General features: G+C 33.2%; 5 protein-coding genes across 11 annotated transcripts; 4 read left to right on the forward strand and 1 right to left on the reverse strand.

The window, feature by feature from the left end:
* The first annotated feature begins 2,321 nt into the window (after positions 1 to 2,321).
* Positions 2,322 to 10,360, forward strand: SPPA (signal peptide peptidase). Of its 3 annotated transcripts, XM_012237515.4 has the most exons (13): positions 2,324 to 2,929; positions 3,041 to 3,224; positions 3,562 to 3,699; positions 5,000 to 5,170; positions 5,246 to 5,349; positions 5,741 to 5,808; positions 6,406 to 6,572; positions 7,124 to 7,193; positions 8,602 to 8,756; positions 9,072 to 9,177; positions 9,436 to 9,523; positions 9,634 to 9,777; positions 10,019 to 10,360. In XM_012237515.4, exons 1-13 carry the CDS (start codon positions 2,453 to 2,455, stop codon positions 10,247 to 10,249), a joined length of 2,103 nt encoding a protein of 700 aa, XP_012092905.1. In that variant the 5' UTR covers positions 2,324 to 2,452; the 3' UTR covers positions 10,250 to 10,360. The 3 variants fall into 3 exon arrangements, 2 of the variants coding, with proteins under 2 accessions (XP_012092904.1, XP_012092905.1); XR_001047690.4 differs by having other exon boundaries at positions 2,322 to 2,929; positions 5,000 to 5,349; positions 9,410 to 9,523; positions 10,019 to 10,157; XM_012237514.4 differs by having other exon boundaries at positions 2,323 to 2,929; positions 5,000 to 5,349.
* Positions 10,361 to 11,040: 680 nt separating this feature from the next.
* On the forward strand, positions 11,041 to 14,254 carry LOC105650607 (Pentatricopeptide repeat (PPR) superfamily protein). The gene has a single exon (XM_012237513.4). The coding sequence runs from the start codon at positions 11,093 to 11,095 to the stop codon at positions 14,039 to 14,041; it is 2,949 nt and encodes a 982-aa protein (XP_012092903.2). The 5' UTR covers positions 11,041 to 11,092; the 3' UTR covers positions 14,042 to 14,254.
* Positions 14,221 to 18,589, reverse strand: GEK1 (D-aminoacyl-tRNA deacylase). 2 transcript variants are annotated; one of them, XM_089721389.1, is made up of 9 exons: positions 18,350 to 18,589; positions 18,078 to 18,258; positions 17,840 to 17,982; positions 17,637 to 17,700; positions 17,127 to 17,179; positions 16,510 to 16,565; positions 16,035 to 16,130; positions 15,416 to 15,604; positions 14,221 to 14,620 (listed from the first exon to the last, which is right to left on the reverse strand). In XM_089721389.1, the coding sequence occupies exons 1-9, from the start codon at positions 18,449 to 18,451 to the stop codon at positions 14,533 to 14,535; spliced, it is 972 nt and encodes a 323-aa protein (XP_089577515.1). In that variant the 5' UTR covers positions 18,452 to 18,589; the 3' UTR covers positions 14,221 to 14,532. The 2 variants fall into 2 exon arrangements, with proteins under 2 accessions (XP_089577515.1, XP_012092900.1); XM_012237510.4 differs by having other exon boundaries at positions 16,035 to 16,109; positions 18,350 to 18,585.
* An 87-nt stretch (positions 18,590 to 18,676) lies between these two features.
* Positions 18,677 to 23,196, forward strand: LOC105650606 (Translin family protein). 4 transcript variants are annotated; one of them, XM_089721391.1, is made up of 8 exons: positions 18,677 to 18,823; positions 18,947 to 19,053; positions 20,121 to 20,200; positions 20,513 to 20,654; positions 20,734 to 20,883; positions 21,308 to 21,509; positions 22,396 to 22,498; positions 22,598 to 23,196. In XM_089721391.1, the coding sequence occupies exons 1-7, from the start codon at positions 18,748 to 18,750 to the stop codon at positions 22,488 to 22,490; spliced, it is 852 nt and encodes a 283-aa protein (XP_089577517.1). In that variant the 5' UTR covers positions 18,677 to 18,747; the 3' UTR covers positions 22,491 to 22,498; positions 22,598 to 23,196. The 4 variants fall into 4 exon arrangements, with proteins under 4 accessions (XP_089577517.1, XP_037495164.1, XP_037495163.1 ...); XM_089721390.1 differs by lacking the exon at positions 18,677 to 18,823 and having other exon boundaries at positions 18,851 to 19,053; XM_037639236.2 differs by lacking the exons at positions 22,396 to 22,498; positions 22,598 to 23,196 and having other exon boundaries at positions 21,308 to 21,517.
* Positions 23,197 to 24,881: 1,685 nt separating this feature from the next.
* Positions 24,882 to 26,063, forward strand: LOC105650518 (cytosolic sulfotransferase 12). The gene has a single exon (XM_012237429.4). The coding sequence runs from the start codon at positions 24,928 to 24,930 to the stop codon at positions 25,903 to 25,905; it is 978 nt and encodes a 325-aa protein (XP_012092819.2). The 5' UTR covers positions 24,882 to 24,927; the 3' UTR covers positions 25,906 to 26,063.
* Positions 26,064 to 26,440: the final 377 nt, after the last annotated feature.

Raw genomic sequence — 26,440 nt, forward strand, 5'->3', positions numbered from 1 at the left:
GGCCAACCCTATCATTCGCCTCTTATAAAAGTTCATTTTTCTTTTCTTTAGAATATTATCCTTGTTGGGAATTAATATTTAATAATTATTATTGATCTTTTACCCTATGTTCCTATTATTTATTTTTAGAAAAATATTTCTTTCATGTTAGTCTCGACATTTAAGGCATTTTCTTAAAAAAAAAACATAATTTTTCATAAAAAAAGAAGTGAAATTTCTTTTTCATGAAAAAGAAGTAACGTTTTCAAATCATGTATAAGTGAATGAGCTTCATCGATACACCAAATCGATTATAAATAGTGATTTAAATTAAATAAGAGTATTGCAAAAAAAGCATAACATGATGATAAATGTATATACGATCTGACAATAGATCTAGATTTAAAACCTCTTCCCCTTCCCTCAATACTTTAAAAAAAAAAATAAATGAAAATATTCCTAGAAAAAAAAATAAAACAGTAACATTTAAAAAAAAACCATTTTTAATTGATTTGACGCGTAGATCTATTCACGCGTATTATATGGCATTTATTAATCTAGACTGAGTTTATAATCTCATCCGTACATCAAATCAATAAAAATAAAATTTTTTTTATTGAAATGAGTGTAGCTAACCATACACATGTACTTGAAAAAAAAAATAAAACAGGAAGGATTTTTAAAAAAATATTATTCTCATTTATCTATAATTGGATTATGGACCCGGTCTAGCAGCGTTGGATTGTGCATGTTAATTAATTTTCTAACTACCAAATTGTCGTTGTGTATAAATTTCCAACTATATGTATCCATCTTTTTCCATCATTAAATGTCTATGTACACTTCGTACTCAAAAAATATTTATATGAGAATCAACTCTCAGAACATTAATTCAATATCTCAAGACATCAACATATGTTATAAATTAAATCACATTAGTATTCAATTTTTAGGTAGCATGTCTGAATTTGCATTTAGGACAGTAAAACAAAAGTCAAGCTGAGTCAAATACATACTCTGTGAGTCTTATATGTACTTACAGTTAACCAATACTGTGAATGCCGGGTAGATTTTAGTTATTCTATAGAATTTTTTTTTTTTTTAATATCAAACTTTTAGTAAATAAATTAAATTACTTAATATTTAATTACCTAAATTCATAAACTTCAAATATCCATAGTTAGCCTTTTAAAAAAAAAAAAAAAAAAGGATTGCAAATAAAGAGATATGTCTCTTCAGGTAGCTAATAGAAAGGGAATGTTGGGGTCCCATATCTAACACCACCTGTCTGCAGGGAAGTTGTATATCCATGTGTAGCAGGAACATCATTATTCATAATCAAAATATATACTCTCTTGATATTTTATTTGTTTGTGTTGTACAATACATAATTACATATCAAGACAGACTCTAGAGCAGACGAGACGCAAAAGAATTCAAGGCCCAGCCCATCATGATTGGGCTTCATCGAAATTCTAGTACTGCCCATATATTCAAGCATTAATTAGGAATTTAGCATTTCTTCAATAGCTTGTTGTTGGATTGGGCCAGAGTTAATAGCATTACAATGCAAGCCTAGGCCTTCAAGGGATGGATCAAGCCCAAAGATTTTTTTTCCTTTGTTCATATGATTTTATAACCAAGTCCAAGTATCCAACTAAAATTTTCCATTTGTAGGAGGAAGAATGGGAAGGCTAGAATTGAGCATACTATGATAAAAATATAAAATTGACCAAATTGAATGGAATTCGTGGGTTGAATTTAATTTGATTTGATTTTCAAAAATTTTAATTTAGTTTTTGTTTTGATAAAAAATTAAATCTGTTTTGGTTCAATTAAGTTCTTATAATATAAAAATAAAAAATATTAAAAAAGATTCTGATTCAATTTAAAAATTAAATCAATGTGAAAAGCAAATTTAATTCAATTTTATAAATAATGTGGTCAATTATATATATATATATATATATATATATATATATATATATATCACATATTCATTGCTCTAACTAGAAATAAATACGGATAAAACCTTTTTTTTTTTTTATACAAGGATAAAACCTTTTTCTTAATCAAAATTGGATAAATAGAATTAAAACATTTTTCATATAATAAACTACTATAAAAACTTTTTTTTGGAAGAAAAAATATTTTTTAAAAATATATGAAATAAATTTAACGCTAGTATAAAAAATTAACTCAAAAATATTCATATTTATTAAATGTAAAAATTATTTTTAAATAATATCAAAATTATTATCTTAAACATATTAATTTATTTTTTTATTGGCGGTCCTTTTTATTGGAAACACGTCATCTATATTCAAATCCATGGCACACTGTCATGCCCAAGAGTGTGTTGACGTGGACCAAACTATACCTCGTCATCCTTCTCTTCTCTTCTCGTCTTTCTTTCTGCCACTCTGTGAGAGAGAAGAAGCTAACCTAAGCTAAGCTGAGCTCGCTCTCAAAAATGTCTAAGTTACTTCTCCTTCACTCTCCTAATTTCACCCCAGTTGTCTATCGCCGGACCATCACTTCAATTCTCTCTAAACCTAATTTCCACCTTTCTTCCTCTCTCTTTCCTCCTCCATCCACCACTGCCACCGTCACCGCCACCGTTAACCACATCCAAAGCCATATCTCCAGCTCTCCTCCTCTCCATTCCTTTCCTTCTCCAATTCTTCGCTGCAGAAATTTATCCGCTCGGGCTTTCGATTCTTCCTCCGATACTAAAACAGAAGAAATTAAAGAAGAAGCAGAGAAGAAACAATCCGGCTCAGAAGATGGAAGCGTTAAGAGAGTTCAAGAAGATTACCCAACTGGAGAATTTGAGTTTAAAGAATTTGGAGCTTGGAAGCGTTTTCTTGTTAAGCTTCGTATGTTGATTGCATTCCCTTGGGAGCGCGTTCGGAAAGGCAGCGTTTTGACTATGAAATTGCGCGGCCAGGTTTTCCTTTTCTTATTTCTCTCGATTTAGTTGTATTATAATATGAATTTTTGAATTTGATTAAATGTTTTTATTGAAGTTGAAGTTTCGTATATTGTTTTTAATGTTCAGATATCTGATCAGCTAAAGAGCCGTTTCTCTTCAGGACTATCTTTACCCCAAATTTGTGAGAATTTTATAAAAGCTGCTTATGATCCTCGTATTTCTGGTATTTATCTCCACATTGAGCCCTTGAATTGTGGGTGGGGTAAAGTTGAAGAGATTCGGAGATACATTTTAAATTTCAAGAAATCAGGTAGGCTTGAATTGAATTTCTTAGAAGTTAAAAGCACATGTCTTATCGCACTTTCTTTTCATGCGTTCCTTGGCCAAACCATTACTCTTTGTTAATTGTTATAGCTGAATCAAATTATTTTGGAAGTAACTGGCTTTTCTGGACCTTTTAGGACATTTTATATCCTTTATTGTATAATGTTGATTATTGTTTCACTTCTATTTGATGCCGGTTCATACAAATAGATAATCTCTTTGTTTGGTTTGAGTATTTCATTCTGTGTTGCCCAATTCTTCTAGACACTATCTTAATAGATGGCATGGTGATAACTATTATTTTTATGTTGTGGTAATTGCAGGAAAATTCATTGTTTGCTATATTCCTGCTTGTAGAGAGAAAGAGTATTATCTTGCTTGTGCCTGCCATGAGATATATGTTCCTCCAAGTGCTTATTTTTCTTTGTATGGATTGACGGTTCAAGCATCATTCCTTCGAGGTTAGTCTAGTAATTGCCCAAGCTATTAGATAATTTTATGTTGAAAATCTACTGATAATAATATTCTGCAAGGAAATTCTCTTTGAACCATAAATTGGGTAACTTTAAAAACACGTTTCCGCTCTAAGAAAATACGTTTCTGGAAACTCTCAAATACATAAATTAAATATAAATTGAAAAAACATGTATTTTTTACGAGTATGGAAATTGTAAACAAATTCTTTTTTTCTTTTGGATATGATTAAATGTTGATTGGACTGGACTTATTGTTGACTATATTTAATGGTTTATTGTAATTTATTTTTTATATTTATAAATAACCCTATATTTTTCATATTTACGCGTTTCCACCCATGTTTTCGTTTCCTATATTTTTTAAAATACGGTTTCCCCATGTCCGTTTCCATATTTCCGCACTTCCACCTTTCTGTTTCCGTTCAACATATAATTTACTAGGCTGCAACTGTATCAATGCTAGAAATTATAGAATGATAGCCTTAGAATGGGAATCTTTTCACCTTTTTTTTTGTCATATGAACTCCAAGTGCACAAAAATTTACTTAGCTCCAAGCCTCCTAATGGAAAGAAGTATCAAATGCTTCGTTTCAGTTTAATCCGGCCTTTCAGACTTTTGCTCAAAACATTCTTTGAGGGATATTTCTTAGCTACTGGTTGCTGTACTATGCTTGTTCTTCTGGAATAGTTGGGTGATGTTTACCGCCCCAACCTTAATCATGGCTCCAGATTCCAGTTTGGAATAAAGCTATTTTCTACTTGTAGATATGCTTTTCTGAGAGTTGTGTTTACTAGATTACCAAATACTGCCGCCAGCTAGATAAGAAGAGGGTTAATTAGATGCTTCCAGAAAATTTTGGGAGCTATTTTAAGAAGTTTCAAGAATCCTTGCCTCTGAGGTCTTCTTGGATTACATTGTGTGTGTGTTTATATGAGAGAGAGAGAGAGAGAGAGAGAGAGAGAGAGAAATCTTATTGGAGCATTTACTGTATTAACATATTCTGTTGCTTACATCATATATATTAATGATTGAATTTTGAATGCATTACATTGGAGCATTACAGTTGAGTGCTTTTCCATCTTGCATATGGTTGTAAAAAAAATTTTTGTTGCCTACTGCGTAGGGCTTTGCTGTTTTTTATTCACATCTGTTACAAATGAGATAATGATTTATAGAGAAATTCCTTTGAATTTTACATTGTTAGAGATTGTTGGTAACTAAAATGGATGTAATTTACAAATTACAAATATTTGTGCTTGGGCATCATGGAAATTTTTTTTTCAGGAGTTCTTGATAAAGTAGGAGTTGAACCAGAAGTTCAAAGGATTGGTAAATACAAAAGTGCTGGGGATCAACTTCTGCGGAAAACTATGTCTGAAGAAAATTGTGAGATGCTAACAGCGTTGCTTGATAACATTTATGGGAATTGGCTGGATTGCATTTCTTCCACAAAAGGTTCTTTTTGGTATTGGAGTTTTGCTCAATCTTATAGCAGTAAATATTGTTATTGGTCTTTGAAAATCTATGTAGGAAAAAAGAGAGAAGACATTGAGAACTTCATCAATGAAGGAGTCTACAAAGTAGAGAGGCTGAAAGAAGAAGGCTTGATAACTAATATACACTATGATGATGAGGTAGAGAAATGTATTTTGACTTTTATTTAAACTTGGGCATCAACATTTGCAAACCAATATATGCTGAAGCTGTCCCCTATTGCAATATTTGATTCTTATGGTAATGATTTTTCCTTTAAAATCTAAATGAAAAAGTTCACAATACCTGGTAATCAATGATTCCCAAAACTCCTGTGTTATTTTCATTCAAATTTCTGAGAGTGGCAATTCATGTTGCTCGTTCGAATATGTTTGTTATAGACTTTTTCCAATAAATATAAAACGGGGCTTCTAAGAAGACAGTATCCTTAAAATTGCAATCTGGAAATGGCATGTGAATGTGTATATGTTTGTGTGTGTGTTTCTGCATGCTAATATTTGGATATTGTCTCAGTGATATATTAACCTGCAGGTTATCTCCATGCTGAAAGAGAAACTCAGTGTCCAAAAGGATAAGATTCTTCCTATGGTTGACTACGGGTAGTCAATTTCTCTTCATTTGCCTTATTTCCATGTCTATATGAGCATATTATCTTCTTGAAGCTGTCATTTTTTATGTATCTACTAAACTGGATAACCTTTAATTAGAATTGCAAATTATCAGTCATTTTTTCCAAATTGCAAATGTAAGATATTTTCCAGTGTGCCCAAAAAGAAAAGGAGATGTAATATGTTAGCATTTTGGATTGGCTGTGTCATATGGCTTAGTTCTTGATTCATTCCTGGGACTATCCTAGCTTCTGTTGATCAAACTTCACATATTTCCCCATTTTTCCAATGCAAAAAACTTACTCAAGTATTAATTTTAGATTAGATCTGCAAATGTGGGAGATGTACTTGCTGTATGCTGCATTCTCCCCATACAAAAGGCTTGAACAATCGAGTAATTGATACAGGAAGAAGGTTCCAAAATCCTTCTGTAATTCCACTTGAAGTCACATGCGTGGATCTTCTTCTATGAACAACTAAAAATATGTACTATGTTCCTATTTCTAGTTGAAATTGGTTTATATGAGAAATTTGCATCTTCTATCTGTTACTCACTCACTTGCTTATGTCCTTCCATCCCGTATCCAGGAAGTACTCGCGAGTTAGGAATTGGACACTTGGTATAACTGGTGGTCAAGACCAGATAGCTGTGGTCAGAGCATCTGGGAGCATTAGTCGTGTGCGGAGTCCATTAAGTTTACCAAGTTCTGGTATCGTTGGGGAGCAATTCATTGAGAAGATTCGTCAAGTAAGAGGTATACTCGGACGCATGAATCTCTTTTCATTAATCCAAACATGTATTCTTGTTTTGCTACCGTTGTCAATTTTTGGCACAATTTCCTCATTTCCAGAGATACTTGGTCGTTTTTTGAGAAAGAGATTATGCAATATTTTGAGCAAGATATTTTTGGGATCTTGGTTAGGGGAAGAAAAATGCTAAAATATTTTTTGTTTGTACCATTTGTGACTATAACGATATCAGTTAGCACATAAAGATACGGGGAATGAACACAAGAAAAGATGAGGGTTAAAAGGCTGCGTGTTAGCTGAGACTTGCCAAGTTCAAAACTGTTTCTTTTTATAACATATTTAATAAGTGAATAAATAAAGAAATAAAGAAAGGTAAAAAAAAAGTAATAACAAGGAAAGAAAGTTCAAAATAGTTGTATGAGCTTTTAGTTATTACTGATTTAGCTCTTTGCATCTTTGGTGTTTATATTTTTCTGTCCCAGAAATGCTGTTGTTTTCTAATTATTTTCTATGCTTTTTCCTCTGTCTCTCTCAATACTTTTCTAATTTCCTCTAGAGTCAAAAAGATATAAAGCTGTTATTGTTCGGATTGACAGCCCTGGAGGTGATGCCCTTGCTTCTGATTTGTAAGTGTTCCTTAATGTGCCATGTTTTATGAAGACTTCTTTAATGATTAAAGTTGATATTATTGTTGATAAACTACCTGATATTTCTATGTCATTAATTCAATGTGAAAGTGGTTAAAGAGGATAAATCGTTCCCCTTTGGTTCCCCAACTTTTCTTCTCTCCTCAACTTCCTTCCTTTGTCCAAGATTGATGGAGGAGGAACTTGATTTGCTGTTTCTGAGAACAAGTTGGCTGTCAATATGCTTTGCTTAGATTTGGGCGTGAAATATTCAAATTGGATATGAACTCGATATTCAACAAAATGATAGGTAAATCTACGATTCAATTCACCGCAAGGACTTTTCAATTGAATCCAGTTTTAAATTCTCATGATTCATAAAATAAACCAGAGAGAATTCATGTCTTATAATTTCCAGTTCATCAACTGCTCTCTCCATCTCTTCCTTCTCACTCTATAGCTATTTCTTTTCTGCTCCTCCTTCCATATCTCTCTCCCACTTCTTTTCCTTTTCTATCTTTTCCCTTCTTTTCTTTTCCTTCTTCTTCCTCATCACTACATAATAAAGGGGTATTTCTACGACTAATAACTAAAGATAAAGTGTAATAGTAATCCATATATCTGTTTAATTCCTTGGAATTTTGAGGATAACATAAGCTATAGAAATTTTACTATTTTGAAGATAATATAGTATGTGAAAATACATAGGTCCTCGGAAGAAATATTTTAGTTGGTTGGTGAAATTCTTAAAAAGCGAGAGTGAATACATACTTGGAAAGAAGAATTTTATTTGCCTTACTCTACATGGCTGTCTAATATGGAATTTAACTTTCAAATACATTTCCTATTAAACTAACATGAAAATATTCTCTTTTTTTTTGCATGTAGATGATATATGTTTTAAGAACTATCATTTCATATAAAAATAAAGGCCTATAATATAATGTACTAAAAAGCAAGTACCTCGCTTGTTCAATGTTAGTTAAAAATTAAAACTCATTTTTTAATTTGTATTTTGTTTCTTCTATATGAGTATGTGTCATTTATAATTGTTTTGAGAATTAGTACTGAACCTTCAACCCTGGGAGGACTTTTATTCACAATTCGAATTGTAATTTAACAACTGTGAGGATATGGCTATGATTATGACGCTTTTATGGAAGAAATCTTCTTAGTAACCATACAAATTTAAAATTTGTATTTTGTAATGCCAATTTAAAATCTATACACTAGAGATGGGGAAACAGTGAAATCCTGGCATTAAGCCTCCAATCTGGCATTCAAATATGTGTATGGAAGTTTTAAGATTGAATGTGATACTTGGTTCGTTTTTGCTTTAGAAAAGGAAAATAAAATAAAATTGAGTTATCTATTAATTGCCTTTTTTTTAATTTTTAATCACACTCAGAATGTGGAGGGAAATCCGACTTTTGGCTGAAAAAAAACCTGTGATTGCATCGATGTCTGATGTGGCTGCAAGTGGAGGATACTACATGGCAATGGCAGCAGGGACTATAGTTGCAGAAAATTTAACCCTAACTGGCTCTATTGGAGTTGTTACAGGTGAACTCTAAATCATAAATCTCTTTATGTATGTTGTGTAAATACATGGTCGTTTCTTTTATTTTGCGTAAATATGTTAATAATATTGTGACAGAGAGCAGAATAGGCACCCAAGAGAGGAGGGAAAAAAGTAAAGAAGAATTAAGTTCCATTTGTGTTTAGATTAGCCAACAATGAAGAAGTTACTTTATCAGTGGGACAAATTAGGGGACCAAAAAAGAAAAGAAAAAAAAAAAAAAACTTCTTTTAAGCAGCTAAATGAAACCTTCTGTTTTTTTTGTTAATCTCAGTTCCTTAGAAAATGGTTGGTTGCAGGGAAATTTAACTTGGCTAAACTATATGAAAAGATTGGCTTCAACAAGGAGATTATATCAAGGGGTAAATATGCTGAGCTCCTTGCAGCTGAACAACGACCTTTGAGGTGAGAGGCCTTCTACATGTCGTATATACTGATACAAGTCTTCAAACAGAGTTGTGCATCCAAAATTTAAACTGTGGGTCAAAACATGAGTTAGATGGGATTTCATGGTTTGTGGTTTTGGATGTCATGCCTGAATTTGTTGTCATGAAGGCTTCTTTAATCGATTGAATATGGCTACTAAATTTGCATTTCCTTTTTGGCTTATGTTTACATTTGCAATGTTTACCTGAAGGAAACTAACCGGAGTTGCTTTTCCAGACCAGATGAAGCAGACCTTTTTGCTAGGTCTGCTCAACATGCGTATAAACAATTTCGAGACAAGGCAGCCTTTTCGAGATCAATGCCTGTAATTTTTGTTTTACCATACAAATTTTCTTTTTCTGGAGCAAAAAAAGAGGAAGAATAAGAAGAAGGAATGGGAAAATGGAACTCAGAATTTCTCATCGTTACTTGCAGGTGGAAAAGATGGAAGAGGTTGCACAGGGTAGAGTCTGGACTGGTAAAGATGCAGCTTCACGAGGTTTAGTTGATGCCATTGGTGGGCTTTCTCGTGCTATCGCCATAGCGAAACAGAAGGCCAATATTCCACAAGACAGAGAGGTTAGTTTTGACTTAATTAACCTTTCCTTATATTTCATGTTGATCACTAAATTTGATTCTCTTTGAGCAAAGAATGTTGATGTACTCAAAGCTTACTTGTAGTTGATCAGTGAGAATTGTCTGTATGTGAGAACTAGCTTTTCGTAATCAAATGATTTTTGCATTTGCATTCAGGAAGAAGCAACCGCATTTTTCCTATCTTCCATATGACCTATCTTGACACCTTCAATTAACTGTCCAGGTAACTGTGGTTGAGCTGTCAAGACCGTCTCCTACATTGCCAGAGGTTTTAAGTGGCATAGGGAGTTCTATAGCAGGAGTAGATAGAACTTTAAAAGAATTGTTACAAGACCTAACGTTTGCAGATGGAGTTCAAGCTCGAATGGATGGAATCATGTTCCAGAGATTGGAGGAATCTTCTTATGCCAACCCAATTTTAAGTTTGATAAAAGATTACCTCAGCTCCCTCTGACCTTAAATCATCATCAACTGTCTACAATATTTTTGGCTGAAAATTCTGTAAATTCATTGTTTTAATTATCATAATTTCCTAGTCATGGAAAGATCGATAGTTATTTTCTCAGAGTCTACCTTGATCGAGGAAAAAGAGGGGGTAGAGGTTTAGAGCTATGACATTGGTCTTATAGAAAAGCAAAAAGAAAATGAAATCTAATAATTTAGTTGGTCCTCAGATTATTTAACTTTAAATCCTCAATTTAAATCTCAAAAACATGGAATCCATAGTTACTTGAGTCAATTCCTTTTTGAATATTTGAAGGGTAAAATACACTTGGACAAGTAAATTATATTTTAATATTAATATTTGCATATTTATATGTACGAGAAATTATTATGCAATCTTTTTAACTTCTGCTTCAAATTCTTGGGTCCTTTCATTGAAAAAGTGAGTAATTTTCACTTGAAAACTAACAAATTATTTTTATGTAATAGATCACATAAATATTTACGAAAATAAAATTAATAAAAATATTTATTTGAAAATAAATTATTTATTTAAACTGTTAATTAAGAAAAAATAAAATTCAAACATTAAAGCAGAAAAACAAAGTGCACCAAATAGGGTTACTCTCGAAAAAACCGAAAAACAGAATTGTTTTCCTTGTTCGATTCGGTTTTTAATTTTGGCTTCGACTCTGGTGCGGTTCGGTTTCAAACAAAAATTAACTTCAATTTTGCGGTTCGGACCGAACCGTTTGCACACCCCCTGGCCGCCAAATATATAAATTATCCGTATGAATATGAGCAAAAATAAACTTGAAGCAGAGCGGAAAACGAGGAAGGAGGAGAGAATGCCATGAGCTCTCTGCAACAACTCTATAATAGTGGTTTAGTGGTACTATCACTTACTACCAGTCAAAAACATTCTTACTTTTATAAGACCAATCAAGTATTGCGTAGGAGCCACTATCTTGAATCAACTCTTAATCCAAGAGCATCTCTTCATCTTTCTGCTAAAACTCGTTTAACATCCCTAACTAGTCACTCATTTCTCCCAGAAATTACTAATCTTTGTGAAATTGGTAATTTAACTGGAGCCTTAACCATTCTTCAGGTAAACTTACAAAATGCTACTTACAATTCACTACAAACAAAACAAGCAATCGGTATTCTGCTTCAAGCCTGCGCCCATAATAAAGACATCGAAACTGGTCGAAAAATCCACGAAATTGTTTCAAAGTATGGTCAGTATAGAAATGACTGCGTTCTTAACAACCGTCTCATTACAATGTATGCCATGTGTGGGTCTGCTTTGGATTCTTTTCTTCTGTTTGATAATTTGCAGAAGAAGAATTTGTTTCAATGGAATGCGCTCATTAGTGGGTACACTAGAAATGAACTTTATTTTGATGCACTTAACGTGTTTGTGGAAATGATAAGAGAGACAGAGTTTAAACCTGATAATTTTACTTTCCCTTGTGTGATAAAGGCTTGTGGTGGGGTTTTAGATGCTGGGTTAGGTAAAGTGATCCATGGAATGGTAATAAAGATGGGCCTGGTTTCTGATGTTTTTGTGGGTAATGCTTTGGTTGCAATGTATGGAAAATGTAGGTTAATTGATGAAGCAGTGGAAGTGTTTGATTGTATGCCAGTGAGAAATTTGGTTTCTTGGAATTCAATAATTTCTGGGTTTTCTGAAAATGGGTTTTCTCGTCAGAGTCTTAATATGTTGGTGGAGATGTTGGTCGGAGAGGAAGGATTGTTACCTGATGTTGCAACAATGGTGACTGTATTACCAGTTTGTGCAAGAGAAGCAGAAGTTGATCTGGGAATGGGAATTCATGGTTTCGCTGTGAAACTAAGGCTGAGCAATGAGGTAACAGTGAACAATGCTTTGATAGACATGTATTCAAAGTCTGGGTACTTGTTTGAAGCACAATTGTTATTTGATAAGACCAATAGCAAAAATGTGGTTTCTTGGAATACAATGATTGGGGGTTTATCTAAAGAAGGATATATCTACAAGTCATTTGATCTTTTGAGGAAAATGCAGATGCAAGGGAACGTAGAGGCTAATGAGGTTACTTTGTTGAATATTATGCCTGTTTGTTTGGGAAATTCACAATTGCGGAGTTTAAAGGAACTTCATGGCTATTCAATTAGACATGGGTTTCAATACCATGAATTGGTGGCCAATGCTTTTATTGCTGCCTATGCCAAGTGTGGGTTGCTGAGTTCTGTTGAATGTGTTTTCAACAGTATGGAAACGAAGACTGTGAGTTCTTGGAATGCACTTATTGTTGCTTATGTGCAGAATGGTGATCCTAGACAAGCTTTAAGCTCATACACTCAAATGATATGTTCAGGCTTGGAACCTGATTGGTTTAGCATTTGCAGTCTTCTTTTAGCTTGTGTTCACCAGAAATCTCTGCACTATGGAAAAGAAGTTCATGGATTTGTGGTAAGAAATAGATTAGAAAAAGATCCGTTTATTGGTGTCTCACTATTATCCCTCTACATACATTTTGGAAAATTATCCTTTGCACGTTTATTGTTTGAAGGGATGGAAAACAAATCTTTAGTTTCCTGGAATGCAATGATTTCTGGTTACTCACAAAATGGATTTCCAGAGGAAGCCTTGTCTTTGTTCCGTAAATTGCTTTCCAGTAGAATTAAGCCATGTGATATTTCTATAGTGAGTGTGCTTGGGGCTTGTTCACAACGATCAGCTTTGCGTTTGGGGAAAGAAACTCATTGTTATGCATTAAAATCCCTCCTCCTCGAGGATGTTTTCGTTGGTTGTTCCATTGTAGACATGTATGCAAAAAATGGATGTATAACAGAATCTCGAAGAGTTTTCGATGGATTGAGAGATAAAAATTTGATATTATGGAATGCTATTATTGCTGCATATGGAGTTCATGGACATGGGAAAGAGGCAATAGATCTATTTGAGAAAATGAAGAAAGTCGGCAAAATACCTGATAGTGTCACATTTCTTGGTATTTTAACAGCGTGTAGTCATGCAGGGCTAGTTGAAGAAGGGCTGAACTATTTCAAGGAGATGCGGAATTCCCATGCAATAGAACCAAAATTAGAGCATTACAGTTGTGTTGTAGATATGTTAGGTCGTGCTGGAGGATTCAATGATGCTCTAAGGTTTGTCGATAAGATGCCTGTTCAACCAGACAGCAGAATCTGGAGCTCATTGCTTAGTTCCTGCATAAGTTTTGGTAATCTGGAAATGGGAGAGAGAGTTGCATTGAAGTTATTAGAATTAGAACCAAAGAAAGCGGAGAATTATGTGTTACTTTCAAACCTGTATGCTAGATGGGGTCGATGGGACGATGTGCGAAAAGTGAGACAAGTGATGAAGGATATTGGCCTAAAAAAGGATGCTGGATGCAGCTGGATCGAACTTGGAGGTAATGTATATAGTTTCATTGTAGGGGACAATTTGTCGCCAAAGTCGGAAGAAATCCGGTCGATATGGAGAAGGTTAGAAAAAGAGATCAGTAAAGTTGGATATAAACCTAACACAGCTTCTGTGTTTCATGAGGTAGAGGAAGAGAAGAAGATTAAGATATTGAGAGGGCACAGTGAGAAACTTGCAATTACTTTTGGGTTATTGAAGACAAATAAAGGTACAACTCTCAGGATTTTCAAGAATCTACGAATTTGTGTAGATTGCCATAATGCTGCAAAGTTAATATCAAAGGTAGTTCAAAGAGAGATAATCATAAGAGACAACAAAAGGTTTCATCACTTCAGAGATGGATTATGTTCTTGTGGGGATTATTGGTGAACAGATATTGGCAAGTTTTCCTTAGATTTGCTTTGAAATAGTGAGTTAAGGGAGCTCAACGTCTTCACAGATGCGGAAATTATTAGCATTATAATACCTTGATACTCCATTGCGAGAATGTGTAAACTTGTTCCTTACAGGTCAAACATGTGTATATAGAGAATTGTAAATCAATATGCTTAGAAATAATAATATTCTCCGCCATTATATTGATACTATTGCGATTAGCAGTACAAGGTCTGATCATTTTACAAAATTACAAAGCTTGGTTTACCTAAAATGTATGAAGCACCCAGGATAAAAAATGCTTACATTTTTTTTATGATATCACTTTCAAATGGATTCCACCTTCTACATATAATAAATCACTTGGCAGAAAGAATTAATAGGATGTCAATGGGAAGTGCATATAACTCAAATCTTCTGCTGTGCCATCTGATTTACGCTTACCTGTTTATAGAATAAAAGTCCTCCCATGCTTCCAATTGCAATTAATGGAAATCACCGGGCTTCCCAATTTTAATGTTCTGTTCTCCTAAAAAAGAAATAACAGCATTTTTCTGCCAGCTCTTGAAACTCCTGCAATCAGTAATTTGTATCAAGTTTAGTAATGAAATTATTCATCTAACAAGGATGAATGGGATAACAGACAATCTAAATGGTGCATGTGCCAGTGTTTCCAATGTGATTAAAATAATTAAAATGTGCTAACGTTAAATTATACATAAAACAAGTTATTGATACTTTTATATCCCTTTCTTCCGGTGTCTGCCATGTTAGAATGCTTAAGTTTGGATAACAATGTGCCTGGCAATCGAATGGAAGTATGGAACTACTTATCCCCAAATTTGAGAGAAGAGATGAAAGGGAATTTTTTTTTTTTTTTTTTTTAAAGGAAGTTTTTTAAAAAGTGTATGAGGATATAACAAGACTGTGAAGTCACCATTAACAAAGTCCTTGCAAGCATTGCAACAAAACCCTTGAAAAGAAATGAGAAATCTAGATTTTCTAAGTGAATGAATTCCTCAACTATCCAGTCGCCATCAATTTTGATACTGTCTGCATAAGTAGTTCAAAATTCAAGGTTATATGGAAAAGAACACTGATTTAGCACCTTTTGCTTTCTTTAACCAGCCTCCTTGGGGCTTGGAACATTGACACAAGCCCAGGTGGCCATAACTTAATATTTGGTAAGCTTAAGGCATTCTGCTCAACATTTTCCTCATTCATTACTGATAAATTTGCTTTTGATTTTGTTTGCATTTATCATTACCCATTGTCCAACTACACCATGAAGCCTACAGCTAAAATAATATAACATGGTCTTGTAGAGGTACGTTAAGCCATTCAAGAATTTTTCCACAGGGAACTTACTTGTGATCAAGATGTGCCAAAATTTCCCCACCAGGGAAAGCTATTTTAGTAGCATCATATGCAGCTTTAATTGCTTCTCTCCAAGTTCCACCAATATCTTTTGCATTTGTACCCTTGTTTGTCTGACCTGGATCTTCCATGGGTATAGAATACCCGGAAAGTAGGTGTCCCACCCAAACGCCATCTTTTCTATTGTTATACACAAAAGGACACAATGAACTCACTCAGTGAAACAGTACTTAACAATTGAGCACGTGCAAGTATGCTAGCTAGTCAGTAAAAACATGGAAAAAACAAGTAACACCACTAAGAAAAAAGGTGGTGCTCCAAAAATATAGGCAACAGAGAAATGATTCGGGCACACTGAGATGAATTGGATAATGGTGCACACCTGCATGTCATCAACCTACAAAATTATTGCAAATATAAAGGAGAAAATACTTGCATCATACGGATAATTTCAGAATTTTTAAATTAAAAAAATAAATAAATAAATAATTTAGCATATTCATTTCAATTCGATAAACCAATCTAGAACATAGAAGTTCATAACTCAAGCGAAAAGGTAGCAAAAGTAGAATGTTCAAGACAGTAAAGAAAACAGGTCCAAATTACTTACAAAACTATATCCATATGCCGAGGTGCGTAGTGTCCACCACCAATTCCAAGGAGTACTCTTCTCTTGTCACTTGCACTAGGTGTCCATAAATGAGAACTAAGATTAGAGAAGCATCATCATGAACCAGGGAATAGTTTTAATAATCCACCACATATTATTATTGGGAAGTAAATTAAATTATACAACTCGACAAAATCTGATTGCAGTTCCTTACAAAGTACCAATGGATATTTACAGAAAAGAAATAGGAAAAGAAAAAAAAAGGTTCATCGCAATTGAAGCATGGGCTTACAATAAATATTTACTACACAAGAAGCAAATCCATATTACGCAAAGGAGGATCTCAGAAAATACAGCCAGTAATACCTACTGATCTGTCAATATTAAGCAAGTAGCTAATTATTCATGTCAGAGACTTACTGTATATCACTTGAGAAAAAACTAATGATTAGCATCTGAGATACACCATTATTACCTGCTCCAGTCTCCAACTGATGTCGCTCCTCCAAGTCCGAGTCCTTCCCAAACTAACTTCAAGCACAAATGAAATCAATTTATTAGGAAAGATAATAGTGTTTCTAGTAATATGGTTGCTATACTAGCATGGCATCAGCCAAATGTTGTACCTCAAAGCTGAGAAACAAATGATTTCTTGCATATAGTGCATATGCATAAGTCAAAAAACAGGACAATGTTTTTATCCATACTCTCTTCTGAACTTGTGTCTCACATTAGCAATGTTTGGTACGTAAAACCAACATTTCATTATAGATAAATATATTAAAGTACCTTCAGAATATGGGAATCACCTTAATTACTTTAACTTGATTGCTTTTATGACATCTTTCGGTTGATTCTTTTCTTTTAAAGGAATAAAATAAATAAAAAATCTTTAAGAGAAAGGCGAAGCTAAAAATATTTATTTTCTATAATACGATTTTCATTTCATTGCAAGATCCAAAACCCAAGATTAATAAATAAAATTAAGTATATTCAAAAATAAAACTAAGAAAAAACAAAGGCTAAAATCTCAGTACTGCAAGCCAGTGACAGATGCTCAGATCTTAATAAAGCCCTGAATATAAACTCAACTAGAGCAACGACTTGAGCAGCATCTTGCCTCTTCCAGTACTCTTCCGTGCTACCTATCCAGCAAAAGGCACCAACCAAATAAGAACAAAAGGTTTCAAATGCATAAGAACAAAGCACTAACTTTCACAAAAGTGCTGACTATAAAAAAAGTCATCTTTGTCCATAGATAAATAACAAGTTAGCCCAGTATTAGTTACTCAATCACATTACCAGGTTATTGCTTTTCCAAGTTCTAATCAATTATGCTAGTTATTACATACTTGAAAGAAAAACAATGTAAACCTAGTACTGAGAGGAAAACAAGCAACTCCATTTAACTAGTATAGATCCAAAATGTCAACCACATGAGATGCATTACCATCCTTGAGTATTGAAACAAAAGGGCCATTGTTATTTTCGTATTTAGTTCTGTTTAGTATTTCACTACAACTGAAATTACAAAAATTCAAACACAAAGAGCAACAAAGGAGAAATACAGTTAAAAAAAAAAGAAAATGGCAGGAAATTTACCAATTTCAATGAACATTGTTGGCTTAGTAGTCACTGGTCCATGATGAGTACCCTCTAAAGTAATCTACACTTGAGAAAAACAATTTTAATAAATCGCGTGAATTAATTTAGTGAAAACCATATATGAATTATACCTAAGCTACAAAAAGGTAATAACTTTTAAGGGGAAAAAAAAGAGACAGAAGAAGAAGAACATGAAGTACCTCAAACTCTGGAACTAAATTATGAGACTCAGCAATTTTTTTCAAAAGTCTGAGCCATGGTCCCATCCTGGGATCAGGAGGCGCAGCCCATCCTGGCTTCCCGCCTTGGGGCGTAACATCTCCTTCGCGCAAATGAGGCACTCCTGCGCATAATGAAAACCACAAACACACGCTTGGTTCAAAGTTCCAATTATAACACACACAGAAGGAAAGGGAGAGAAAGAGAAAGAGTTTATACCGATCGGATGAACAGTAAGCGCAGGACGGTTTGAAACGGCAGTGTGTCTGCTGAAAAAGATAACCTCATCCACCACCTCACAGGTTGCCTCCTCCCACCGGCGATCCAAGTCGTCTTCTTCCACAATGCTTTTGTCGTGTTGTAATAGCCTCACTTGTTGATTACAAAAACTCTTAATTTCCTTCATTTTGATTTTTCAACAAAAAAAAAAAAATTAACGGAGAAATAAAAAAAATGTAGACCAAATTATTGAAAAATTAAATCAAAAGAACCTGAAGAGAATGGCCAGGTTGCCATCCGGCCATGGCCAAGAGGGCGGTGGCAGGATTGATGGATGCCGGATCTCTGGTAGTGGCCACCAATAGAGTCACCATATTCTCTCCTTCAACAAAAAATAAAAATTGAAATGAAAATCTTCGTTCTCTGTCTCTATTCTTTTTGTTCCTTTTATATTAAGATACGCAGCCATTTTCACTGGTTCTGTGGATTCTAGTAAAGTTGACGCGCCCACAGATTCTCGAAGAAAGGAGTGATTTGTCCACCATTGGTACGGCTGACCAGCCACTTTAAAGTTTGAAAACGACGTCGTCTAAATATAAAATAAATAAAAATTCGACTTTTGGAGAGGAGGCGTTTCGTTTCGTGTCGTTTTGGGGAGAGAGACAGGTAGATGTTGTACGGCGCTCGTTTACTCCATAGGATCTTTCTCATGGCTCCGAAGCCCAAACCCCACCGTCTCGATCAAGGTAATCTTTTTTCTCTCTTATACCTATCCACCGAAATGGAAATAAAAACCCTAACTTCGTATTTATATTCTTCTTTTGTCTGTTTAAGTTTTTACGAGTCACTGAAGAAATATAGAAAACCAGTTGCAGGTACTGCGTTACCGAGCTCAGCTAAGAGAGCAAGGACAATGAGCACAGAGTCCTCATTCAAAGATGCATTTGGAAAATACGCAGAATATCTTAATAACCTTGTAAATTTCTTTTTTTTTTTTTCTTTTTTTTTTTTTTTTCCTATTAGCTGCTGCTTCTTCTTTGTTATTGTTGTTTTGCTGCTCTTTAATTATATTCTAAATGTTTATGATTATAAATTTTTCTCCTAGTGAATGATTTTGAATTTAGTCACAGAATATTTATCAAGAAGATAATGGGCCAATGCAAACCGAAGAAGAAACTGAATGGTTCAAAGAGAAAGAGCAAGTCTGAGATATAAAGGAATAATGAATAAATAAATGCAAAATTTAGCTTTGCAAATATAATAGTTTCGCATTCAGAAATTTAACATAGGTTAATTAGCTTTTTCATGTATGGCTCATTCAATTTTTTTGCAGTTGCTTGAAACAAAATATTTTTGAAAAATCCATGTGTATTGACTTCTGTTTGATAGACACCTATGACAGTTATTCAACTTATTAGTTAAACATTTGAGGGAGTTATGTGGTGAGATTATACATAAAACCTTTTAAGATAACGTGCTAAACGTTGACAAAAATTTTACATAATAGAATTAAGCAGGAGATTAAAATAGAATTTATTGCATTGTCGAAGTGGAGAAAAGATTATTGAGTAAAATGAGTTTTGACTAAACAGATGAAATGAAGCATGATAAATAGGCCAGGGATAGAAACGAACTGCTAAATCATCTGGTTGTGAGACTTACTCTACCACATTGCAAATTTCATGCCAAAAAGAAACTCAAGTGTTTGCTTTTGTCATGGAGTTCATTTTGAAGTTTGAGACTTGAAAGTTAATTTTAATTTCAAGGAGCTAGTTGAATAAACAGACAGTGGGGTCTAATTTAAATATAAGCTCAGGACTAATTTATGCTTGGCTAAAGATGTCTGGAACCATATGCATGACTAGGCTCTCGATAATGGGCACTGTAAAAGATTTTACCATATGGAAATTCTCTGCAAAATATTTACACTTTCCAAGCATGCATGGTACTACTGGTGTTGATTTTTTAATGGTTTCATCCACCTCTTATCATTCACTACTAAAACTATGCTGTCCTAACCAATTGTCTTACGGATTCTTGTAGAATGAAAAGCGGGAAAGAGTGGTAAAGGCAAGTCGCGATGTAACCATGAACAGCAAAAAGGTCATCTTTCAAGTGCACAGGTTATAAGCAAACAGCTTTTTTATATATATGTATTATCTTTCAAATGATTCTTTTCAAGATGCTAATTTTCCATATCAAATTTAGTTTTTACAAGTAGGGGAGTGGACATTTTTTTGGTTTACATGATACATGACGGGTTCACTTTGGGACTTAATCTTTCTGAATCCTGAATTTTGATCTTACATTGGTACTGACAGAATGAGTAAATATAACAGAGAAGAAGTTTTTGTGACGGCTAATTTTCCTGAATCTTGAATTTTGATCTGACATCTGTACTGATATATTGGTGCTATGGTCTTGTGTAATGACAGAATGAGTAAGGATAACAGAGAAGAAGTTCTTGAGAAGGCTGAAAAAGATTTAGCAGCTGTAACAGATCGCTATATGTCTCGAATGGTTAAAGAACTGCAAGGGACCGACTTTTGGAAGCTAAGACGAGCATATTCTCCTGGGGTAATGAGTAATGACCTTGTCTTTTTCCCTTTTAAGGCCAGAGGTAGGCTCCTAATTTGTTTAACTTGGGTCTTTGCAGGTACAAGAATATGTTGAAGCTGCAACATTCTGCAAATTCTGCCGAACAGGGACTCTTCTGAATCTGGATGAGATTAATGCTACTCTATTAACACTTAGTGACCCATCTCTTGAGCCTTTGCAAATAAATATCCTTGACTATATTTTGGGGGTAATTCTGTGTATTTTTTTTTTTTTACTGATTTACTTGCTCTTGTAAAATGAAACTCTGAGCCAGGATTTTATTTGTCTTACTTATTGCAAAATATCTACGGAACACGATTTCATATAGACTTAAACGGCTAGTGGATAAATCTGATGGATTTTTATGTAGATTTAAGTCCTTTGTCATACTGAAAGGTCATCTAATTCATTTTTTTTGGTTCAAAAAGTAAATAATAGGTTCATGCTGTTAAAAGCCAAAATGGAGTGCGCACACACAAGTGTGTTTTATGGTCAAATTGGTATTCTGAATGAAGTACACTGTATTGCATGGATAAAGTCCTTTTTCATTTTATTTCGAGTATTTTTGTACGTATTTGTCCTTGTGCAAATGCATGTGTGCATACAAGAAGGTGCTTATTGTAATTGTACAGCTTGCAGATTTAACTGGAGAGCTGATGCGGTTGGCAATTGGTCGAATTTCAGATGGTGAGCTTGAATTTGCTGAGAAGATATGTGGGTTTGTTCGTGAAATCTACAGGCAGCTGAACCTTATTGTCCCACATATGGATGATAGTTCTGATATGAAAACAAAGATGGAGACAATGCTTCAAAGCATCTTGAAAATAGAGAACGGTATTTAATCAAATTTACCTTGGCCAAAGTTGTGAATATGATTGGTTATTGAATATGCTGGTGGGCATAGATAGAATGATGATTAAATCATGAAATTAGTATTGCTTCCAGATTCATCAAATTTAGTATCAACAGGCAACAGAAAATAATTTTGGGTAGACTGGAATATTTCTGTGCTAGGTTTCACCTTCAAATTACAGTGTTTTTGGAAATTCAATTTATATGAATGTTCATTTGCATATCCACAAGTTTGTAATGGAGGTGATTTTTGGAAAATTCATATAATGCCAGCGAAATATAAAATTGAAATATCCTTTCATTTCAAATTCTTATCATGGGATTGATTGGTGTATAAATTCTCAAGTTTAGTATCTTATTTATTAACACATACAGTTCATTTTAAATCAAGTGAAACTATTATGAAAATCATCTGGACTTATATTTTAAGAATGTATTTTGAAAATTATATGAATCTTGATATAATTTACTATTTTGGCTAACTATAACAGAACACTGAGGAATATAAAGTACAAAATTCTAAGAAGGTCTAAGACATGCTAGATGTGGTTTTGAAAATGTATCGTTGAAAATTTTATGGAATTCAGTTGTTCCAAATATTGTATTAGTTGAATTCAATTTGCAAACTTGATTGCTAACACTGATGTTGGCTGCTTGCCTGTGAATGGAATTTGTGGGGGATCTGTTTATTTTCTAGTAAACCAAAAATATCTTTTCTATTTCCACGTTGCCATCTTTGAAAGATAAACAATGGTGTTCGTGTGCATACTATTTTGGTTGAGAATATGATATGAATTAACATGCACTTGTGCTTTAAGTAACAAGCATAGCTATTTTGCTTGATCTTCTAACTGAGGTTTTTCTGCAGCTTGTTTTAGTGTGCATGTGAGAGGATCAGAGTATATCCCGCTGCTTGGATCCAGTGATACGAGTTCCTTTTTTTGGGGGGTGTCTGACATTTGACTTACGAAGTAATTTCATCTCAAGTTTCTGTTTCTCATTTTCTCCGAAGTTACTTTTAGTTTTATGTTAATCTCTCTTTTTTTTTTTCTTTTTTACTTGCACTGTAGGGAAATTTTCCCCGTCTGGAAACGTTTAGAAAACAAAACATTCATGATCATGACGCGAATGTTTTCAACACTTGGAAGGGATCCATTTTTCCATGGGACTTCTTCTTTGTAAAAGTGACAGGCCTTCCTCATTTAGTACTAGTTTGTTTTTGCAACATTTTGTACAATCTGCTCATGGCTTGAAAAATAGAATTCGCAACTTTTTATAAGGAAACGGTATTTCTCTGCAATGTCTTTCAGAAGCTGTAGTAAAAATGCATTTGTGGTGCCAAGCTTTCAAAGAGTTTTTGACATGACGTGAGGCTCAAGTGGGTAATGTCAAAGATGCCTTCTTAATTCATAATTCCTGTAGCATAGCATTTCAATATGCGATGTGTGATGAAGTTGACTTGGAAATAAAGACGGGTGAGAAGCGACTTCTGGCGCTGGAAGTTTATTTACAATTAGGCATTTTAGCTTATGTACATGCTGAACTGGGATAGAGTTCCTCGCTCGGCCAGGCTGTTTCTCAGGGGAAAAGCTCTTGTTGAACTGTTAAGTATATATATGAACCTTTGCTTTTCGTGTTTTTAGTGCAAGACTTTCAGTTAGACATCTAAGATGACTGTATTTACTTAGCTATCTTTCACTTATAGTAAAAAAGGGGCAAATCTAAACATATTTAGAAGGAGCACCAATGTGCTGATCAATGTTTTTGAAGTCGGACCGGAGATCGAACCGGCTTAATGACATGATAACGGTTAGCTAGGGTCAACTTGGTTTAATAGGGTTTTTTATTTTTTATATTTTAGTGGAGTGAAGCAGCCTCTTTTATTTATTAAAGCTCATTGCTTAATATACTTTTGATAGCAGCGTTTGTGGAAAAAGCAGCTTGCTTCTATCACTATTAGATTTTGTTGTCTGTCGGTGTTGAATAATATTTGGTAATCCAAATAACTCTGTGGATTTCTATGATATTTTATCACTGAAAGATAAAATTGATAAATTAGTAAAATATATTTCATTCAACAACTTTTTTTAAATCTTTGGACTAAAATAAAGTTTGATTATTATTTTAGTACAAATGGGATGCCATGTAGATTAAAATAAGCCAAGAAAGCAGTGTCAATATAAGTTGTCTGTGAGTATTAGCCATGTGTTTTTTTAAAATTTTCAATTATGCATTTCTCATTATTGGATTTAGTGGCTGTTTGTTTGTTTGTAATATGGTTTATTTAATTCCATTTCTCCTTTTTCTTCGGCCCTCTGGCAATAATTTTTTGAATAGATTTTAGCGTGTTGATCAAAAAACTATTCTGTAATATAGCATTTGAAATAATTTTTAAAGATTAGAGTAGTGTTTTGCGAAAAGTTAACTCGTGTAATATTTAGGTGAAACGCTACTAAAAACAGTTAACAAGTATCAAAATAGCTAAGCTAACAACTGTCAAAATAGCTAATTTTGCTAAACGAACTTTTCCTCTTAAAGTGAACAATAGAAAAAAAAAATCATACATTTGTTTAATATTTTTTAAAAAGTACATAATTATATCTAAAAAATTACCAAATTTTATTTAATAATTTTATTTTATTTTTTGAAAATTAGATTTAACTAAGATTTGAATGAATAATCTCATAGCTCTTGCGAACAATTTTAGCATCATTTAAACATCATTAGGTCATGGGTTATTAGTTATGGTATTATTACTATTATATATACACTGAAAAGGATATGTAAGAAATCAAAAGAAAAAAAAAATACTATAATAACTGGTTGGGGCCATAATCAAATTAGAAAAATCTTAATGCTTTTACAGTTCAAAATATTCATTAACTGTACATGATGCAATAATTCAAAAATATACCTGCACTTTTAGATATGTAATTAACATAATTTTTAGAATAATAATTTTCACATTTTTAATTCTATATTAGATATTTAATTGATTTGATTATACAAATTGAAGTATTTAGTTAAATTATTTTGAAAGTTAAAATGTTTAATAAATTAAAGTATTTAATGAGTCAAAATCAAGATTTTTTTTTTTTTTTTTAGGTTCACTATCAGCAAGATTTTCAATTGTACAAAATCAAATAGATATTTCACTTAAAATATTTTAATTAAATATATATTGCACATAATATGCAAATTTAGATGACAATAACAAATCTTTTAATTAATTATACTTAAATATATTTTAATACATTGTTAATTTTTATTAAGGATATTTATCAAATCACCAACAGTGTGCACTATTCAAATTTTCGAATTTGACTATATATACATACCTAACCAAAACCAAAAACAACACAAAGAAAACAATTATTATAGCCCATAATTCATTATAACCATGCAAACACTTGAATCTCTTCCTGCTTACCTGCAAGAAAAAGAAATGTCTCAAGATTTTCGAGACTTCATAGTCTCTCTACCAACTGAAAAGGGTTGGGTCGCCAATCATCTCCATCAATACCAAGGATTTTGGCATCCAACTAGGCAACTAAAAGGTGTTATAGCTTGTCAAAACCATTTTCAAGCTCAAGAAAATGATATCTTCCTTATTACCACTCCTAAATCAGGCACAACTTGGTTAAAAGCACTAACATTTGCTCTGGTGAACCGCGTTCGGTTTCCTAACCCTAAAGAAAACCACCCTTTGCTTACTAATAATCCTCACGTTCTTGTTCCTTTCTTGGACATGGCATATATTGATACTGATTCTCCTGATTTTTCTAGTTTTACCTCTCCAAGATTGTTTTCTACCCATTTGCCATTTGTGTCTCTTCCAAAATCTGTGGAGGACTTGGGCTGTAAGATTGTTTACTTGTGTAGAAACCCTAAAGACACTTTTGTTTCTCTTTATCATTTTACAAATAGGTTAAGGCATAAAGAAAAAGGTGAAAATTCACTCGAAGAAGTTTTTGATAAGTTTTGTAGAGGTGTGAGTTTGTATGGGCCATTTTGGGATCATGTTTTAGGGTATTGGAAGCAAAGTTTGGAAAACCCTAAAAGAGTTTTGTTTTTGAAATATGAAGATTTCAAAGAAGAGCCTAAATTGCATTTGAAGAAATTATCTGAATTTTTAGAGTGTCCATTTTCAGAAGAAGAAGAAAATCATACAGTAATCGATCAAATTTTAAACTTGTGTAGTTTTGATAATTTGAGCAATTTAGAGGTGAATAAAACCGGAAAGTTACCGTCTGGTGAGGAAAATTGTGCCTTTTTCCGGCGGGGTGAGATAGGAGATTACAAGAATTTCCTTACAAAAGAGATGTTGGAAAAATTGGACCACCTCACAAAAGAAAAGTTGCCTGCTTTATTACTATGATTGAGGGTACTCTCTTTCCAAGTATAAGCATAATGTTGCCTCTTTTTCTTGTAGTATTAGTAGCCATGAATCTGTTGTTTTGCTTATATTTGTTCACATTTTCTGTTGCATTGTCAATTATTATAAATACGAATGTACCATCTTTGGATCTTTGTTAATTATTATGTACAATAATGTCTTCATTTGAAAAGAAAATAATATTTCATTAAAATTTTCTAATTGTTTACTTGGTCGTTTGCTAGTGATTTTATAAGTTTGTAGACAAAATGCTTTATTTTATGGCCACTCATATTAATCACTAAAAGTGATGAAATAGCAATTAATATAAAAAAAATTACATGAAAATAATTAATAATATATAATCTATGAATTTACTTGAAAAAAAAATTTAAAATTCTTGAAACTTTAGATGAACCATACAACCCCTTCAAGCACAAAGGCATCCGCTGCTGCCCATATGAAATTATGATTATTTCTATTTTATAATGTAAGAAACAAATAAGATTTGAATTATGAAAATCTCTATTTATAACAA

This window comes from Jatropha curcas, chromosome 5, assembly GCF_041381405.1.
Source record: "Jatropha curcas cultivar XTBG-Jc1 chromosome 5, XTBG_Jcur_1.0, whole genome shotgun sequence".
In the NCBI taxonomy this organism is placed as follows: Eukaryota; Viridiplantae; Streptophyta; class Magnoliopsida; order Malpighiales; family Euphorbiaceae; genus Jatropha; species Jatropha curcas.